This window comes from Haematobia irritans, chromosome 2 (assembly GCF_050003625.1).
Source record: "Haematobia irritans isolate KBUSLIRL chromosome 2, ASM5000362v1, whole genome shotgun sequence".
Lineage (NCBI taxonomy): Eukaryota > Metazoa > Arthropoda > Insecta > Diptera > Muscidae > Haematobia > Haematobia irritans.
The window spans coordinates 162,521,817-162,541,969 of NC_134398.1; the positions used below are offsets into that span (position 1 = coordinate 162,521,817).

At 29.5% G+C, this 20,153-nt stretch overlaps 1 protein-coding gene across 2 annotated transcripts in view; it reads right to left on the bottom strand.

Annotated features, from left to right (window-relative positions):
- The window catches only part of robo3 (roundabout 3), a 410,915-nt gene that overhangs the window by 16,807 nt on the left and 373,955 nt on the right, over window positions 1-20,153 (bottom strand). For both annotated transcript variants that reach the window (XM_075296773.1, XM_075296772.1), the window contains exons 8-11: window positions 18,159-18,257; window positions 17,617-17,857; window positions 17,262-17,422; window positions 8,996-9,248 (exon numbers count right to left, since the gene is read on the bottom strand). In XM_075296773.1, coding sequence (XP_075152888.1) covers window positions 8,996-9,248; window positions 17,262-17,422; window positions 17,617-17,857; window positions 18,159-18,257 — 754 coding nt within the window. The remainder of the gene's footprint in view (window positions 1-8,995; window positions 9,249-17,261; window positions 17,423-17,616; window positions 17,858-18,158; window positions 18,258-20,153) is intronic.

The window sequence follows — 20,153 nt, forward strand, 5'->3', positions numbered from 1 at the left end:
TATCGAAAACTAGTGAACCTCCAATAAAGACACCAAGTTCATGCAATACAGTCTGAGTAGTCTTGACTTTAGAGGAAGCTTGTGGTCAGTTTGAGAGCAACTTGGAATCAATACTCCTTTCAAAAATTTATATCTATCAGATTTTTTTTCAGGTTTTTAAGACAAAAATCTTTAGAAAACATTACAAATATAACATCTGACCTTAAAATTGTAACTATTCATTTTGAAACAACTTAATTTTTCTCTGCGTGTATGAAAATTGATGTATAATTTGCAGCATAATAAAAACATTTGTCTGGCTATAGACTCAAATGAGCATGCAATGCAATTTTAAAATGCATCATAAAACACAAAAGGCTGAATGATTTTTTCTGTCTTCTGTTTCCACCACTGCTAACCATAGCAATTTTCATCAGTTAGTCCTTGTAGAATGAGATGTGGTTGGTTAGATTCCATAATAATAGCTTACATACAAACAGGTTTCCTGTAAATGTTGTCACATTAACAATTTTGTTGTAAGGAAACAATAAGCTTGCGTGGAGCATTGCCTGCAAAGTAACAACTAACAATGTACTAATTGACACAAAATAATTGAAATATTCCGGGGAGTCGGACAAATATGCCAAACAAATGACTATGGTAAAAAGAAGTATGGACATGTGAAATGGAATTTGATGTTTCATTGGAGTTGAAACTGTCCTGCATATATATGAATAGTTTAGAAAATTCAATGGAATGTTTAGTTGATTCTAATCAAAGAGATATTATAAGTTTACGAAGTTTTTGCTTTGAGACATTTATGTTATGTTAACCAAATTTCTTAAATATTGATGTAAGGGTCGCAATACAATCAAATACGGCTCAAATTTAGCTCTTCACTTAGAAAATGTAATTTTTAATATTACCTTTTTTAATTTAATTTATTTAATTCTTAATGAAATTCCTTCTAAGAAATATGTTCATTTATTTCAGTATCAACTTTATTCCCAATTTTTTGTTTCATTTGTCTGCCATATTTTAATAAAGAAATTTTGAACATTTTTATGGCTACAGCATTCTAAGATGATTTTTATTATTTTCCTTGAAGCATCTTTTAGCATAATTTTCTTAATTAAGTATCTTTCTCACAATTTTATTTTTCTCCTAGCCATACAAAACATTTGCTTCTTTTCTTTGGGTGGGTTTTCTAGAATTTATTTTACCTGTTGTTTTTTGTGTTGGATTTGTGTTGAAGTGGCCTAAAGTTACTTGAGCTGTTCTGCTATTATTATTTGTTTTTTTTTTCTCTCATCTTGTTGAGTATTTTTAAGTTATTCCTTAAGTGGTTTTTAATTAGTTCAGTTTGTTGAACATATTTTCCTATTTTTTGGACGGTTTTGTGTGAGATGTGTGCGCCATGCTATGCAAGGATGCTTTTTATACATTTTTTTTTGGCAAGCATTTCATTTGTACTGTATGGGTTTTCATAAAATTAAATTGAGGTGAAAAGAAAATTTGTTCATCTTTCAAATAAGCTGGATATTTTTAGATATATAATAAACAAACAAATGAACATAAAAAGAGGTAGAAGTTATTCTATGTATAAAAATATACTCGGTATAAGAGAAATTTTCAGGACCTTTTTTTAAGATGTAATACCGTTAACTGCTTGCGATGGACCTACAAGGTCAATTATATTCTACCAATAAAATATTCGAAACATATTTAATTAGAGATAAAAGATGAAAAATTAAAAAAATGAAGGGTTTCCTATTTATACCCTGCTCCACACTGTGGAACAGGGTATTATAAGTTAGTGCATATGTTTGCAACACCCAGAAGGAGACGAGATAGACACATGGTGTCTTTGGCAAAAATGCTCAGGCTGGGCTCCTGAGTCGATATAGCCATGTCCGTCTGTCCGTGAACACATTTTTGTAATCAAAGTCTAGGTCGCAGTTTTAGTCCAATCGACTTCAAATTCGGCACAAGTATGTGCTTTGGCTCAGTATAGATCTCTATTGATTTTGGAAGAAATCGGTTCAGAATTAGATATAGCTCCCATATATATCTTTCGCCCGATGTGGACTAATACGGTCCCAGAAGCCAGAGTTTGACCCCAATTTGGTTGAAATTTTGCACAGGGAGTAGAATTAGCATTGTAGCTATGCGTGCCAAATTTGGTTGAAATCGGTTCAGATTTAGATATAGCTCCCATATATAGCTTTCGCCCGATTTACACTCATATGACCACAGAGGCCAATTTTTTGCCCCGATTTAGTTGAAATTTTGCACAGGGAGTAGAATTAGCATTGTAGCTTTGCGTGCCAAATTTGGTTGAAATCGGTTCAGATTTAGATATATCTCCCATATATAGCTTTCGCCCGATTTACACTCATATGACCACAGAGGCCAATTTTTAACTCCGATTTAGTTGAAATTCTGCACAGGGAGTAGAATTAGCTTTGTTGCTATGCGTGTCAAATTTGGTTGAAATCGGTTCAGATTTAGACATAGCTCCCATATATATGTTTTTCTAATTTCGACAAAAATGGTCCAAATACAAACATTTTGCTTGTAAAATCGCCACTGCTTAGTCGAAAAGTTGTAAAAATGACTCTAATTTTCGATCTAAGCATGCCCGTCCGTCCGTCCGTCCGTCTGTCCGTCTGTCCGGCTGTCCGTCCGTCTGTGGAAATCACGCTAACTTCCGAACGAAACAAGCTATCGACTTGAAACTTGGCACAAGTAGTTGTTATTGATGTAGGTCGGATGGTATTGAAAATGGGCCATATCGGACCACGTTTACGTATAGCCCCCATATAAACCGATCCCCAAATTTGGCTTGGGGAGCCTCCCGGAGCAGCAAAATTCATCCGATCCGGTTGAAATTTGGTACGTGGTCTTAGTATACGGTCTCTAACAACCATGCAAAAATTGGTCTATATCGGTCCATAATTATATATAGCCCCCATATAAACCGATCCCCAGATTTGACCTCCGGAGCCTCTTGGAGGGGCAAAATTCATCCGATCCGGTTGAAATTTGGTACCTGATGTTAGTTTACGGCCTCTAATAACCATGCAAAAATTGGTCCATATCGGTCCATAATTATATATAGCCCCCATATAAACCGATCCCCAGATTTGACCTCCGGAGCCTCTTGGAAGAGCAAAATTCATCCGATCCAGTTGAAATTTGGTACATGGTGGTAGTATATGGTCTCTAACAACCATGCAAAAATTGGTCCATATCGGTCCATAATTATATATAGTTCCCATATAAACCGTCCCCAGAGTTGACGCCGGAACCTCTTGGAGGAGCAAAAGTCATCCGATACGGTTGAAATTTGGTACATTTTGTCAATATATGGCCTCTAACAGCCATGTAAAAATTGGTCCATATCGGTCTTTAGTTATATATAGCCGATGACTTATTACACAAAAATTGGTCCATATCGCCAAAAATAATCTACCAAAACTTTATTTCCATAGAATATTTTGTCAAATTTTATTACTATAGAAAGTTTTGTCAAAATTTCATTTCTATAGAAAGTTTTGTCAAAAGTTTATTTCTATACAAATGTTTGTCAAAATTTTATTTCCATAGAAAATTTTGTCAAAATTTTATTTCTATAGAAAATTTTGTAATCGACCAAAACTTTATTTCCATAGAAAATTTTGTCAAATTTTATTACTATAGAAAGTTTTGTTAAAATTTCATTTCTATAGAAAGTTTTGTCCAAAGTTTATTTCTATAGAAATGTTTGTCAACATTTTATTTCTATAGAAAATTTTGTAAAAAATTTATTTCTGTAGAAAATTTTGTCAACATTTTATTTCTATACAAAATTTTGTCAAAATTTTATTTCTATACAAAATTTTGTCAACATTTTATTTCTATGGAAATTTTTGTCAAAATTGTATTGCTATAGAAAATTTTGTCAACATTTTACTTCCATAGAAAATTTTGTCAACATTTTATTTCTATAGAAAATTTTGTCAAGTTTTTATTTCTATAGAAAATTTTGTCAAATTTTTATTTCTATAGAAAATTTTGTCAAAATTTTATTTCTATAGAAAATTTTGTCAAACTAGATTATATACGTATTTAATCGGCCTTTTTTGTTTAATATATACCCCGTATGGGCTAACTTACAATTTAGAAGACAGTGTTAAAAAGTTTTACGATACCTTGCCATCGGCAAGTGTTATCGCAACCCAAGTAATTCGATTGTGGATGACAGCCTTTAGTAGAAGTTCCTACGCAATCCATGGTGGAGGGTACGTAAGATTCGGCCTGGCCGAACTTTCGGCCGTATATACTTGTTTTTTTACTAACATTGTGTTCCACCCTAGTGTATTAGCCAACTTAAATTTTGAGTCTATAGATTTTGTATACGTCTATCAAATTCTGTCCAGATCGAGTGATATTTAAATGTATGTATTTGGGACAAACCTTTATATATATCCCCCAACACATTTAACGGATGTGATATGGTATTGAAAATTTAGATCTACAAAGTGGTGCAGGGTATAATATAGTCGGCCCCGCCCGACTTTAGACTTTTCTTACTTGTTTTTAAATGAATTCTGTAAGTTGACTTACGTCCGTCCTGAAGGGAAGGTTGCCAATCCGTACACACAAAGAAAATTTCATTAAAACTGAGCCAACGAAAACTTTTCATTGATACAAGGAAAATTTTTCATTAATACAATGAAAATTAATTAATTAATAGTACAAAACGTTACGTTGATTAACAGAAAATTCGTTATAATAAAAAAATTTCATTGTAGTAACGAATTTGTTTTATTGGCTCACTTTTAATGATACATTTCGTTAATATAACGAAAGTTTTTCAATTAATGTAACATATGCATACATCAAATTCTGACTATATAAAACATAGAGGGTGTATGATATGTAATGCAATAAAAACTAGCGTTTTACTTTTTCATTTTATTGTTCAAAAGTAAAAATGTCGGAAATAACATTAAATTTTATAATCACTTTCGATTTGTACAAATTATGGCCTTCAAACGGACAAAAAAGTCACACCTACTCTCCAAAATGCCACAGGCGCAAAAGACCAACGAATTGAGATCAGCAGATTTGTGTGACCATTGTGCAAAAATAAAACGCGGAGCCTTCTTTTTAAGCCTGTTGAAATGTCCTTGTCTGCCCAGGGTTTCAATACTGTCTTTAGGACATCTTCTTGACAATATTGGGCATTTTTTTGACCCAACGGTCGGAGAATACGAGCGAAGAGCTACCATTGGCCCTTACGACAGCCTACACCATTGCCATCAGTAGTGCTTGAGTTTCAGCTGAACTCTTTGGCAAAACAAAAACGATTCTTTTGTTTGTTCAAAAACTACTCAATTTGGACAGGCTTCTCATAGGAGAAAACCAATTTCGGAAACTGGCCACTTACGTGTAAGAGAATCAGGTCGTTGGATCTTTCCAGTCTAACAGTTTTTGTGCATCGGTGAGCTTTTGCAATTTTTTGGAACTTCTCAAATTTTAATTAAATTTGGTCTTCACTTTTCAAATCATTTCTAGTGTTGATAACATTTTTATATCCTCCACCATAGAATGCCGTTTGTAGCACATCGAAATATTGGTCTAGATCGTTTCTCATTTTCTTTTCGCTCTAAGTTTATTAGGAAGAAAAGTATATACTTTTTGTAATAAACGATTATTATTTTCCAGGATGTTAAAACAATTACATAAAGACTAACTCAAAAAGAAAAACAATATTTTCTGGCTAATTGCATTTTTCCTCAAATCTTTTTCACTCCCACGAGGGTTTTTAGTTCTGTAATACAAACAATGTAGAAGAAATTATTCGATTTTATAAATTTGTAAGCCAACACACTATCCATTGGGCTACGTAGCTGTTATTGTCAGCAATGGACAATTATCGTTATGAGTTAGGTTAGGTTAGGTGGCAGCCCGATGTATCAGGCTCACTTAGACTATTCAGTCCATTGTGATACCACATTGGTGAACTTCTCTCTTATCACTGAATGCTGCCCGATTCCATGTTAAGCTCAAAGACAAGGACCTACTTTTTATAGCCGAACGGCTTATAGAAGTTTTGAAACCCTCAAAAATGTCACCAGCATTACTAAGGTGGGATAATCCACCACTGAAAATTTTTTGGTGTTCGGTCGAAGCAGGAATCGAACCCACGACATTATGTATGCAAGGCGGGCATGCTAACCATTGCACCACGGTGGCTCCCTATCGTTATGAGTTATAAAGCATAGTTTGCGGCGCCCACGAGCCGATTAATTAGTTGGGCACCGTGGTGCAGTGGTTGGTATGTCTGCCTTGCATACCAAAGGACCTGGATTCGATCCCTGCTTGGAACGAACACCAAAAAGTTTTTTTTTGTTTTTTTTACATATATTCCAGATATGTTCGGAAGATTCCGAAAAGGTGTTCAACATAACATACTACCATATTAAATTTTTACTATGAAACTGTAAAATTTGTCTTATTAAAAACTTAAAGTTAGAAAAGAACAGTGATTGATATAAACGAAATGGACTGTGTTGTTGGTTCAAAAATATTTTTTTTATTGAAAAAATAAAAATTTTGTAACAAACGATTTTGTTTTTTGGTGATAAAAGTTTAAACTTTTCGAAGAAATTCAAAAAACTCTAACAAAAGAAAAATGTTTTCGGTATACATTTTTCAAGCGTTTTTTTGCGTGTATATATTCTGGGTCGTGGTGAAATTCTGAATCGATCTAGCGATGTCCGTCCATCTGTCCGGCTGTCCGTCCGTCTGTGGAAATCACGCTAACTTCCGAACGAAACATGCTATCGACTTGAAACTTGGCACAAGTCGTTGTTATCGATGTCGGATCGGATGGTATTGAAAATGGGCCATATCGGTCCACTTTTACGTATAGCCCCCATATAAAGGGACCCTCAGATTTGGCTTGTGGAGCCTCTAACAGAAGCATATTTCATCCGATCCGGCTGAAATTTGGTATATGGTGTTTGTATATGGTCTCTAACAACCATGCAAAAATTGGTCCACATCGGTCCATAATTATATATAGCCCCCATATAAACCGATCCCCAGATTTGGCTTGCGGAGCCTAAAAGAGAAGCAAATTTCTCCAAGAGAAGCAAATTTCATCCAATCTGGTTGTAATTTGGAACATGGTGTTAGTATATGATCTTTACCAACCGTGCCACAATTGGTCTATATCGGTCCATAATTATATATAGCCCCCATATAAAACGTTCTCCAGGTTTGACCTCCGGAGCACCTTGGAGGAGCAAAATTCATCCGATCCGGTTAAAATTAGGAACGTGGTGTTAGTATATGGTCGCTAACAACCATACCAAAAATGGTTCAATCACACAAAAATTGGTCCATATCGGTTCATAATCATGGTTGCCACTATAGCCAAAAATAATCTACCAAAATTTTATTTCTATAGAAAATTTTGTCAAAATTTTATTTCTATAGAAAATTTTGTCAAAATTTTATTTCTAGAGAAAATTTTGTCACAATTTTATTTCTATAGAAAATTTTGTTCAAATTTTATTCGGTTCATAATCATGGTTGCCACTCGAGCCAAAAATAATCTACCAAAATTTTATTTCTATACAAAATTTTGTCAAAAGTTTATTTCTATAGAAAATTTGGTTAAAATTTTATTTCTGTAGAAATTTTTGTCAAAATTTTCTTTCTATAGAAAATTTTGTCAAAATTTTTTTTTCTATAGAAAATTTTGTGAAAATTTTATTTCTATAGAAAATTTTGTTAAAATTTTATTTCTGTAGAAAATTTTGTCAAAATTCTATGTCTACTTTGTCAAACTGAATTATATACGTATTGGATCGATCTGTTTTGATTTAATATATACCACGTATGGACTTACATACAATTTATAAGATGGTGTTAGGAGGTTTTAAGATACCTTGCCATCGGCAAGCGTTACCGCAACTTAAGTAATTCGATTGTGGATGGCAGTGTTCAGAAGAAGTTTCTACGCAATCCATGATGGAGGGTACATAAGCTTCGGCCTGGCCGAACTTTCGGCCGTATATACTTGTTTGATATTATAATGGCAAACAAGAATTTTTTATATTTTTTTTACACAATTGATAGTGTCGTCCTTTGGGAAAAATTTTGTTGAAATCGGTTCAGATTTGGTTATAAACCGTGATCCTAATAGGGATATTATGATATGGAATATGGACTATGTTAAATAACAGAGAAACACAAATATTCCTTATTTTTAAATCCTAATTAAAGGGACAAAATCTCCACAGGGCCATTGAAGGGAAAATATAGTTTAGGGAAAATATAGATTCTTCAGTTTTGAAAATTCTGTTTAAGTCTCCATTAGCTGTCACCCAATTTCCTTAATATTATTTTTCTATTTGCATCATTATTTCCACATTCATTTGCATTCGATTTTTATTTACCTAAACTATGGATTCTCCATTGAACATTAATATTTAATTATAATGATAATAACTTTTACCTCTTCTTATTGCGCATACCATCAATAAAAATAAGACAACGAAAAGGTTCTCAATTAAATATTCCAGGCAATGGCTTTTCATGATAATTTCTAATTTTTTCTATCACGATTTTCGCCTTCCCCGCCCAACGCCATCAAAATCATCGATGTGAAAAGCTCATAAATAAGCCATTCGCTTGGAACTTGAAATAACCCCTACATATTTTCAAGAGGAGAAGATATTATTAATTTCGACAATGTCTGTTTTTACAACCATTTTGTTTATCACGTAACTACTACTAAAGGTTGTTTTATGCGCCAACTGTGTTATGGCCTACAACAGAGTAGTTATGGATTCAGTGTACGAATGGTGGGGGGATTTAAATTAAACCCTTCTACTCACTAAGGCAAAAAAGGAATTCTTAGGACCCGTAAATGTGTTAGAAAAATTTTGTGCGGAATTTTTTTTTTTTTTTGTGTCTTTTATTTGCAAAGGCGGGGGTGAATGTGAATATTGCTTACCTTTCATAATCCGGCAATGGCATGTTTGCCTGATTGTGTTGATGGTTATGATGGGCCTGGGTATTTGATGATGACGATGTTGTTGATGTTGCTTGTCCCGTGACTTGTGCGTAATCCGGCAGTTGTTCCTTAGTGGTACACGAGGATGTAGAGTTAGCTTGACGCCAAACGCCCCCCGTGGGGTCGATCCATACACCGTTGGCATTCAATGGTAATGTTGGGAATTTGCGAACGGCACCGATTGCGTGATTTCCTAAAATAAAAAATAATCACCAAAAATCGTGGGGGCGTTAAAAATGGTAGGAAGCAAACAATTTTCTGTGTGTGTGTGTGTAAGAGGAGTGTTTTTTTCAGCATTTTTTCAATAATTTTTCTACAATATAATGTTGGTGCTAAAAGTTTATTTATTATCTTATTTTTTAGGTAGGAATGCCATAGACAAATTTCTAAATGTTGAATTTTTTTAACCCTATAGAAAATTTTGTCAAAATTTTATTTCTATAGGAAACTTTGTCATATAAACAAATTTGTCAACATTTTCTTCTATACAAAATTTTGTCAAAATTTCATTTCTATAAAAATTTTGTCAAAATTTTATTTCAGTAGGAAATCTTGCCAAATTTTATTTCTATAGAAAATTTTGTCAAAATTTTATTGCTATGGAAGCTATTGTTAAAATGTTATTTTGGTCGGAAATTTTGTCAAAATTTCATTTCTATTGTATTTCGTTTTTCAAAATTTCATTTCTATAGAACATTTGGTTAAAATTTAATTTCTATAGAAAATTTTGTCAAAATTTCATTTCTATAGAAGATTTAGTTAAATATTAATTTCTATAGGAAATTTGGTCCAAATTTCATGTTTATAGGAAATTCTATCAAAATTTCATTTCTATAGGAAACTTTGTCAAAACGATATTGCTATGGAAAATTTTGTCACAATTTAATTTCTATAGAAAATTTTGTCAAAATTTTATTTCTCTAAAATATTTTGTCCAAACTATATTTCTATAGGAAAATTTGTCATATACACAAATTTGTCAACATTTTCTTCTATACACAATTTTGGCAAAATTTCATTTCTATAAAAATTTTGTTAAAATTTTATTTCAGTAGGAAAACTTGCAAAATTTTATTTCTATAGGAAATTTTGTCAAAATTTTATTGCTATGGAAGATATTGTTAAAATGTTATTTTGGTCGGAAATTTTGTCAAAATTTCACTTCTATTAGATTTCGTTTTTCAAAATTGCATTTGTATGGTAAATTTTGTCAAAATTTCATATCTATAGGAAATTCTATCAAAATTTCATTTCTATAGGAAACTTTGTCAAAATGATATTGCTATGGAAAATTTTGTCACAATTTCATTTCTATAGAAAATTTTTTCGAAATTTTATTTCTCTAGAATATTTTGTCCAAATTATATTTGTATAGAAAATTTTTTCAAAATTTTATTTCTATAAAAATTTTGACGACATTTTATTTCTGTAGGAAATATTGTCAAAATTGCATTTCTATAGAAAATTTTGTATACATTTTATTGCTATTGAATATATTGTCAAAATTTTATTTTTGTCGGAAATTCGATAAGAAATTTTGTCAAAATTTTATTTTTATAGAAAATTTTGTCAAAGTTCTATTTCAATAGAAAATTTTGTCAAAGTTTTATTTCTATACAAAATTTTGTCAACAGTTTGTTTCTATAGAAATTTTGTAAAAAAATTATTTCTATAGAAAATTTTGTCAAAATTTTTCAAAATTGTATTTTTATAGAAAATTTTGTAAAAATTGTATTTATATAGAAAATTTAGTCAAAAGTTCCTTTCTATAGGAAATTTTCTAAAAAATTTAATTTCTATAGGAAATGTTGTCAAAATTTTTATAGGATTTTTTTTTTCGAAGTTTTATTTTTTTAGGAAATTTTATCAAAATTTCATTTCTATAAAAACTTTTATCAAAATTTCATTTCTATAGGAAATTTTGTGAAAATTTTATTTCTATAGAAAATTTTGTCAAAATTTTATTTTTATAGAAACTTTTGTCAAAATTGTATTTCTATAAAAAATTTTGTCAAAATTTTATTTCTATTATACTAAATATTTTTTAAAGATGTCATAGCAAACAAGCAAAGAGGAAAATAAGAGCTCGTTCACAACAAATGTTCACTATCGAGACATCTGTATCTGTATCACTTCGTATCGGTATACCTGGTGGTATATTTTTAATTTCTATAGAAAATTTTGTCAAAATTTTATTTCTATACAAAATTTGATGTATACTAAATATTTTCACAGATGTCATAGCAAACATTTGTATCTTGACGCTCACTTCGTACCGCTATACCTGGTGGCTAGCATATATATCATTCGCCCAATGTACACTGATATGACCACAGGGGCCAAAGTTTTATTACGATTTATGTGAGGCTTTGCACAGAAAAGTTTCTATAGAGACTTTTTCAAAGTTTTATTTCTATAGTAAATGTTACAAAAGTTTTTTATAGAAATAAAATTTTTTTAAAATTTTATTTGTATAGAAAATTTTATAAAAAATTCATTTTTATAGAAATTTTTTTAGGAAATTTTGTCAAAATTTTACTTCTATAGAAAATTTTGCAAAAATTTTAGTTCTATAGGAATTTTTTCAAAATTTCATTTCTAAAGGAAATTTTAGAATTTCAGAAATTTTATAGAAAATTTTGTCAAGATTTTATTTCTATAGAAAGTATTGTCCATATTTTATTTCTGTAGGAAATTTTGTCAAAATTTTACTTCTATAGGAAATTTGTCAAAATTTCATTTCTATAGAAAATTTTGTCAAAATTTTATTTCTGTAGAAAACTTTGTCCAAATATTTTTTTTTTTTTTGAAATTTTTGTCAAAATTTTATTTCTGTAGAAATTTTGGCAAAATTTAATTTCTTTTTTAATGATGTTACGTTTTTGTCCAATACATACATATATATACTTTTTTGGATGTTACTCCTTAAGAATACAGGAGAAAATAGACAAAACCATGAACAGAAAAGAAGACACTGACAACATAAGTGCAAGCTACAGCCGAGTCCGAACGGCGTTTCACATCGAGAAGAAACCACCTAGAGAACCATTTGTATACTCAGAATCGTCACCAACATTACTGCGAGGGATAATCCTGTGAAACTGGGACTGCATCGCCGATCCTTTGTATGCTATTAATTGTACCACGGTGGCTCCCAAACCTGAAGTGGGTTGCAAGACATTTTAGCCTCAATCTACCCTTACTCCAAGGCTGTGTGACACGATCGCCAAAAAGACATGACATACCCAAGCCTGATCGTCTAGTAGTCCGACCAATTTATATAAAATATTCTCTTATATCCGGATTTTACTAAGGATGGTTCTAGGAAACTAGTTCACCAGTTAAAGTTATTTTTTTTGTTTTTCCATGGTCTTCGTTGATCCCAGAAATCCCTTCAATTCACTAAGGTCATCTCTATTTTCTCCAAATTCGAAATACAAAAATTTTGCATGTTGTGCAAGTTAATTTGTTATATGGGGGCTTTGTTGCTGGGTTATCACGAATCTTATCACTCCGGAAATAAGCATTTTTAGCTATAATCTTCTATTTTTCCTCATTTTGTTTTGCTTCTCAATTCGGAGACGGGGGGTTTTTCGAATGTTAACTTTATTGCCCAATCATTTTGCAAAGAATAGAAACAATAAATAAAAATGCTGATATCTATTTCCAAAAAATATAATATCATTGTTTTCCAGCTCTCTAGCTACTCCAGCTCTTTGTATCATTGGGCCTAAATAGGACCACATTTTTATAGATTATTTTCGACCGGTAACATTATTTAGATACGAATCAAATGCTATTCTTTGGAGTCCTTTGTTAATATTTTCATTTTCATTTGGGTAGGCTATTGGCGTTGTTTTACCTTTTCATTTTAGTTTTTTTTTTTTCTTTATGGAGGGCTATAATTGATGTGATTTTCACGTGTCGTTAAATAATTTGTTAAACTTTTTTTGTTTTCCCCTTCAGTGAGAGCTTTGTAGTTCCTATGTCTCTGTTTTTTGATTTGCTATTCATTCTGTAGGATGTCTTATCTTAATGTTGTGCTATTTATTGTCTTTTGTAATTTAGTTAAATGAATTTATTAAAATGGCCGGAAAAGAAACCATTTTTTTAGAGGAACACGTCTTAATTAAGGTGTGAGTTATATATTCAAGCGGAAATTTGATTAGTTACACAAAAGACGGTTTTTAGGCAAATTTATTTACATGGATTTTTTTGCTTAGTTTGCTTGATATCAATTTCCTTTGTGAAATGGGGTTTCATTTAATTGAAATATTTCATCAAGTTTACCATTACAGTTTTGTATTTAAATTTTCAAGATGGAGGCAAGTAAAATTGTGAAAATGGGTCATGTTAATGTATAAACTAGGGAACAAAGACTAGGGAGCTTAGGCGTAGCTTTGACTCTTTATGATTTTCTAAAGAAATAATATTTTGACAAAATTTTCTATGGATATAAAATTTTGAGAAAATTTTCTATAGAAATAAAGTTTTGACAAAATTTTCTATAGAAATAAAATTTTGAAGAAATTTTCAATAGAAATAAAGTTTTGACCAAATTTTTTATAGAAATAAAATGTTGGCAAAATTTTATTAAAATAAAAATTTGAGAAAATTTTTTATAGAAATAAAATTTTGGCAAAATTTTCTAAAGATATAAAATTTTGACAAAATTTTTTATGGATATAAATTTTTAAGAATAATTTCTATAGAAATAAAGATTTGACAAAATTTTCTATAGAAATAAAATTTTGACAAAATTTTCTATAGAAATAAAATTTTGACAAAATTTTCTATGGATATAAAATTTTGAGAAAATTTTCTGTAGAAATAAAGTTTTGACATAATTTTCTATAGAAATAAAATTTTGACAAAATTTTCTATGGATATAAAATTTTGAGAAAATTTTCTATAGAATTAAAATTTTGACAAAATTTTCTATAGAATTAAAATTTTGACAAAATTTTCTATAGAAATAAAATTTTGAAAAAATTTTCTATAGATATACAATTTGGATAATTTTTTCTATTGAAATAAAACATTGACAAAATGTTGTATAGAAATAAAATTTTGGCAACATTTTCTATAGAAATAAAATTTTGACAAAATTTTCTATATAAATAAAATTTTGATAAAATTTTGTATATAAATAAAATTGTGGCAAAATTTTCTATAGAAATACAATTTTGATAAAATTTTCTATAGAAATAAAATTTTGAGAAATTTTTCTATAAAAATAAAATTTTGACAAAATTTTCTAAAGAAATAAAATGTTGACAAAATTTTCTATAAGAATAAAACTATGACAAAATTGTCTATAGAAATACAATTTTGACAACATTTTCTATAGAAATAAAATTTTGACAAAATTTTTTATAGGAATAAAATTTTCTATAGAAATAAAGTTTTGACAAAATTTTTTATAAAAATAAAATTTTGACAAAATTTTCTATAGAAATAAAATTTTGACAAAATTTTTTATAGAAATAAAATTTTGACAAAATTTTCTATAGAAATAAAATTTTGATAAAATTTTCTATGGATATAAAATTTTGAGAAAATTTTCTATAAAAATAAAATTGTGAGTATATTTTGTATAGGAATAAAATTTTGTAGAATTTTTCTATAGAAATAAAACATTGACAAAATGTTCTATAAAAATAAAATTTTGGCAAAATTTTCTATAGAAATAAAATTTTGACAAAATTTTCTATATAAATAAAATTGTGGCAAAATTTTCTATACAAATACAATTTTGAAAAAAATTTCTATAGAAATAAAATTTTGAGAAATTTTTCTATAGAAATAAAATTTTGAAAAATTTTCAATAGAAATAAAATTTTGAGAAGTTTTTCTATAGAAATAAAATTTTGACAAAATTATCTATAGGAATAAAATTATGACAAAATTGTCTATAGAAATAAAATGTTGACAAATAAAATTTTGACAAAATTGTCTATAGAAATAAAATTTTGACAAAATTTTCTATAGAAATAAAGTTTTGACAAAATTTTTGATAAAAATAAAGTTTTGACAAAATTTTCTATAGAAATAAAATTTTGACAAAATTTTCTATGGATACAAAATTTTGACAAAATTTTCTATAGAAATATAATTTTGACAAAATTTTCTATAGAATTAAAATTTTGACAAAATTATCTATAGGAATAAAATTATGACAAAATTGTCTATAGAAATAAAATGTTGACAAATAAAATTTTGACAAAATTGTCTATAGAAATAAAATTTTGACAAAATTTTCTATAGAAATAAAGTTTTGACAAAATTTTTGATAAAAATAAAGTTTTGACAAAATTTTCTATAGAAATAAAATTTTGACAAAATTTTCTATGGATACAAAATTTTGACAAAACTTTCCTCAAACTTGACAAAATTTTCTACAGATACAAAATTTTAACAAAATTTTTTATAGAAATCAAATTTTGGCAAAATTTTCTATAGAAATAAAATTTTGAGAAAATTTCTATAAAAAATGGCAAAATTTTCTATAGAAATAAAATTTTCTATATGAATAAAATTTTGACAAAACTTTCTGAATATAAAAATTTGACAAAATTTTCTATGGATACAAAATTTTATATAGATATAAAATTTTGACAAAATTTTCGATACAAGTAAAATTTTGTCAAATTTTTTTTTAGAAATAAAAATTTGAAAACATTTTGTATAGGGATAAAATTTTGAGAAATTTTCTATAAAAAAATTGACAAATCTTTCTATATGAATAAAATTTTGACAACATTTTTTTATAGGAATAACATTTTGACAAAATTTTATATAGAAATAAAATTTTGACAAAATTTTTTTATAGAAATAAAATTTTGACAAAATTTTTTTATAGAAAAAAAAAAATTGAGAAATTTTTCTGTAGAAATAAAATTTTGAGAAGATTTTCTGTAGAAATAAAATTTTGAGAAAATTTTCTGTAGAAATAAAATTTTGAGAAATTTTGTTATAGGAATAAAAATTTTAGATTTTTTTTTAGAAATTAAATTTTGGGAAAATTTTCTATAGAATTAAAATTTAGTCAAAATTTTTTTATAGAAATAAAATTTTGACAAAATTTTCTATATATAGGAGTAAAATTTTGAGAAATTTTTCTATAGAAATAAAATTTTGACAAAATTTTCTATAGAAGTAAAATTTTGAAAAAAAAAAAAACAAATATAGAAATAAAATTTTGAAAAAAAAACATTATAGAAATAAAAGTTTGAGAAAATAAAAATTTGAGTAAAATCTCTGTAGAAACGAAGTTTTGAGAAAATTGTCAATGGAAATAAAATTAAATAAAAAAAATTCTATAGAAGTAAACTTTTTGAGTTTAAGAAAATTTTCTATAGAAATAAAATTTGGGAAAATTTTTTATAGAAATAATAGTATGACATAATTTTGCAAAGGAATAAAGTTTAGAGAAAATTTTCTATAGAAATAATCGGTATTTGCCGATTTAAATTTTAAGTCTAGAAAATTTGTAGAATTTACAACGTTTTGTTCAGATTTAAATATATATAGACCTTTATATATTGCATCCAACTAATTTGAAGGAGTTTCGATGGTATAAAAATATTTGTTTTACATAGTGGTGCAGGGTATAATATAGTCGATCCCGTTAGACGTTAGACTTTCGTTACTTGTGGTTTAATAACATTGTGTCCACCCAGGGCATTATCCAACTTAAATTTAAAGTCTATAGATTTTGTAAAAGTCTAAAAAAATTTGTTCAAATCGGTTCAGAAATATGCATATGGGAACAAAAACCTTCATGTATAACACCCAACAAATTTGAAAGATTTGAGATGGCATCGAAAATGTAGATCTACAATGTGGCACAGTTTATGTTACAGTCGGCCCCGCCCGACTTTGGACTTTCCTTACTTCTTTTTTCTTATATAAAATTATTTACTTTTTCTGTGTATTTCTGTGATTTTCCTAATAGGATTTATGATATATAAGCCTCTTTAAATTTTAAATTCAAATAAACTTCCTCGCCACTACACTTTTGCTTATATTAACAATCGAATGATGAAAAAACAACTTTCCATGGAATTAATTTCCTTTTTTGTGACAAAACTAGGTCAACTTTAATTGCAATACCATAAGTGGAAGGAATACACTTCATAATATCCCTACCCTGGCCTGGTTTGTTTCATTTCAAAAAACACTTTAAATTTAAATATAAACTTACCATGTAAACTCCCCAACGATGTTTGTTTTATGAACTGATATCGTTTAAATAACACCAATGCACCAAATAGAAAAACTATAATAGCGATTATGGAGCCCAGTAAAACGATAAACCACGTCTGCGTTAAAAAATCATCAGCAATATCACGATTGATGGGATATCTAGAGCGATAGATAAATGAAGAGAGAAAGAGAAAAACATTGAGAATAAATTGTATACCGGAAACGGAAATGCTATAATATGCAATTAATAATCAACACTCACAATACCAACGAATGTCAGAGGCAAAGGAGTCCCTACAATCATAAACCACCGTAGTATGATTGTTGGCACTTTGCTTCATCATCCATCTTACCTGGTATAGCCTGTATCCAATGATTGTGTCCTTGGATCCATACGCAATACAGCCGGTTTGCTGAATGGACCCACACCTATTCGTGTGGCTGCCGCCACAGCTATGTAATAGGTAACACCTGTGGTGAGATTGGCCAGCAGCAATGTTGGTGAACTGGCATCAATTGTCATATTTTTATAGATACGCGTTGTATTATGGCTATCGAGTCCTTTCACAATCACATTGTAGTTGGTAAGGATGCCTGTTAGCCACACAAAAAAAAAGCAGAAAGGAAAACCAGAAATAAAAGAACCATGAATTTTATCCTACTATGATTGTGATGGTGCTGATGCTGTTGCTGTTACTGATGATGATGACAATGATTAAGTGGGGCTCGTTTTGTATGGATCTTATTATTGTTGTTTTTGTTGTCACTTTCGCAACAACCAACAACCTTTGGGACAAATGAATGTTTTTGGGGTAAAGGATTTGAGGAAAGCAAAGGAAAGGAAAGGTGGAAATGGAGGTATGAGTGTGCGTGCTATTTTGTCTTTAATCCTTACCATTACGTGTCTTATTGGGATATGGTGGCTGCCATTTCAAAAATACCGAAGTACGATTGAATTGTATGGCCTCCATGCCATGTGGTGGTGTTTCAGGAACTGCAATGGAAAATAGAGAATCAGAAATGAGATTGTAAATCGTTAACACAGTGTATGGCTTCAAAAAAACGAATGGAAGCAAATCAAACTGCCGGCAAATTGAATGAAATGCAATCTTTGATTAGCAAAGACCAGGAACATGTATTTTTGATCTTGAAGGTAATTTTCAATGAAATGACATGAACTTTGAACAAAATTAAATGAGAGATATATCAGCTACCATCTCAAACTAACCTGAGATTATAGCTGAAGAAATGTTGCAACGGATAGTTCCTAAGCTTTACTTATAAAGAAGAGAAAATCTCATCAATCTTGCCTGCTTAAAATATGTAGTGTCTCGATTTTAGTTTAAATTTCAAAAAAATCGGCGTGAGAATATTTTGGAGTATGTGCACTGAAAAAACAGTGAACCCATCAGGAAGAAAACTTTCGGTTAATTTTAGAAAATTTTGAATATTTGTAGAAAAATTTAACTAGACAGTATTACAAACGTTGGCATCACGCTGATGTCATACAAATAAGTAAATATTTTTCGACAAATTCAAAAAAATTTGTTAGACATAACTAAGTTTTTTCACTTGTTAAAGAAACTTAGAGTTCAAAATTGCAAGAATGTCTTTAGTGACATACGAAGTTCATGATGGACGCATTTTTGGTAAAATTTACAAATTTAAAGAAATTCTGAACTATTTTGTGGAAGACACGAATTTAGTTAATCTTTATGCTTCATTTGAGTATATTTTTTTCCTCGGGTTTAGTCAATTTAACTAACGTACACAAAAAATTATTAGAGTAAAGGAAACTTTCTCCAAACATAATAATACCATGAACTAAAATAAAGTTAAATTGGCTTTAGTGAAATAGAGAGTTCACTTTTTTTTGAGTGTGGATTTCCCAACAGTTCGAAGCGAAAAACTATACGAACTTCTCTATTTTTGTTTTAAACAATATTTGGTTAACACTAAACTAAAGGCATATAAAAAGTTCCAGATCGCAATGCAGTAAAGAGCTTAGATCAAAAAAAGAAAAAACAAAAGACATGAAAATTAAAGTCAAGTCCGACGCCCTTCCTCATGACGGTTTACTTCATAATATATAGAATATTAGTTGATGAAATAATGTAGTATACGATCCAAAAAGACTGGTGCTAATGGTACAGTTCGCGCAGATAAAGATTCTACATGTGAAGACTACAACAGATTTTGGAATCATGTACGAGTTTTAGACGAATCTTAAGCATCTGGTCCAAGGGATGAATTCATCCCTTCAGATTGATGATGAAATCTTCTGTAAATTTTTACTCCATTACTCGTTTTAGCACAAAAAGAAAAATCAGGGCCGCTTTCTTCTTCCTCTTCCTAGAAGTGCAATTAGGAGATCAGTCTATATGGGGTCTTTACTAAAATATGCAAAAAATATAAATTGCAAACAGGTCTTGATTTAATATATATCCACGTTTTTAAAGACATGCGAATACAATAAAAATTTCTGTGTCTAGAAGGTCAAGAAGTAAATCGGGAGATCGGTCTATATGAATCGATACTCCTTATATTCGGCACACCTATTTGTGGACGTAACATACCTCTAAATTTTTAATTTTATAAAAATTGGATAAAATTCGCGGTGCTTAGAAGCTCAAGATTTCAACTCGGGTCATCGGTTCATATGGAGGCTACGACGACGTGGACCGCACCATTGGGAACACTTATTTATCATCTCATTATGCCTCTAGTATTAAAGTCGAAGAACATTTGGGGTGTCCATAATCCTAAGAAGCTAAAACTTTATTAAACAATGAACCGATAAAAACCAAATTCGAAACAGGACTTTGTAGACCCAAACCATATTTTACATGCGAATCGGAGAAAATTTGCGGTGTCTAGAATTCAAGAAATA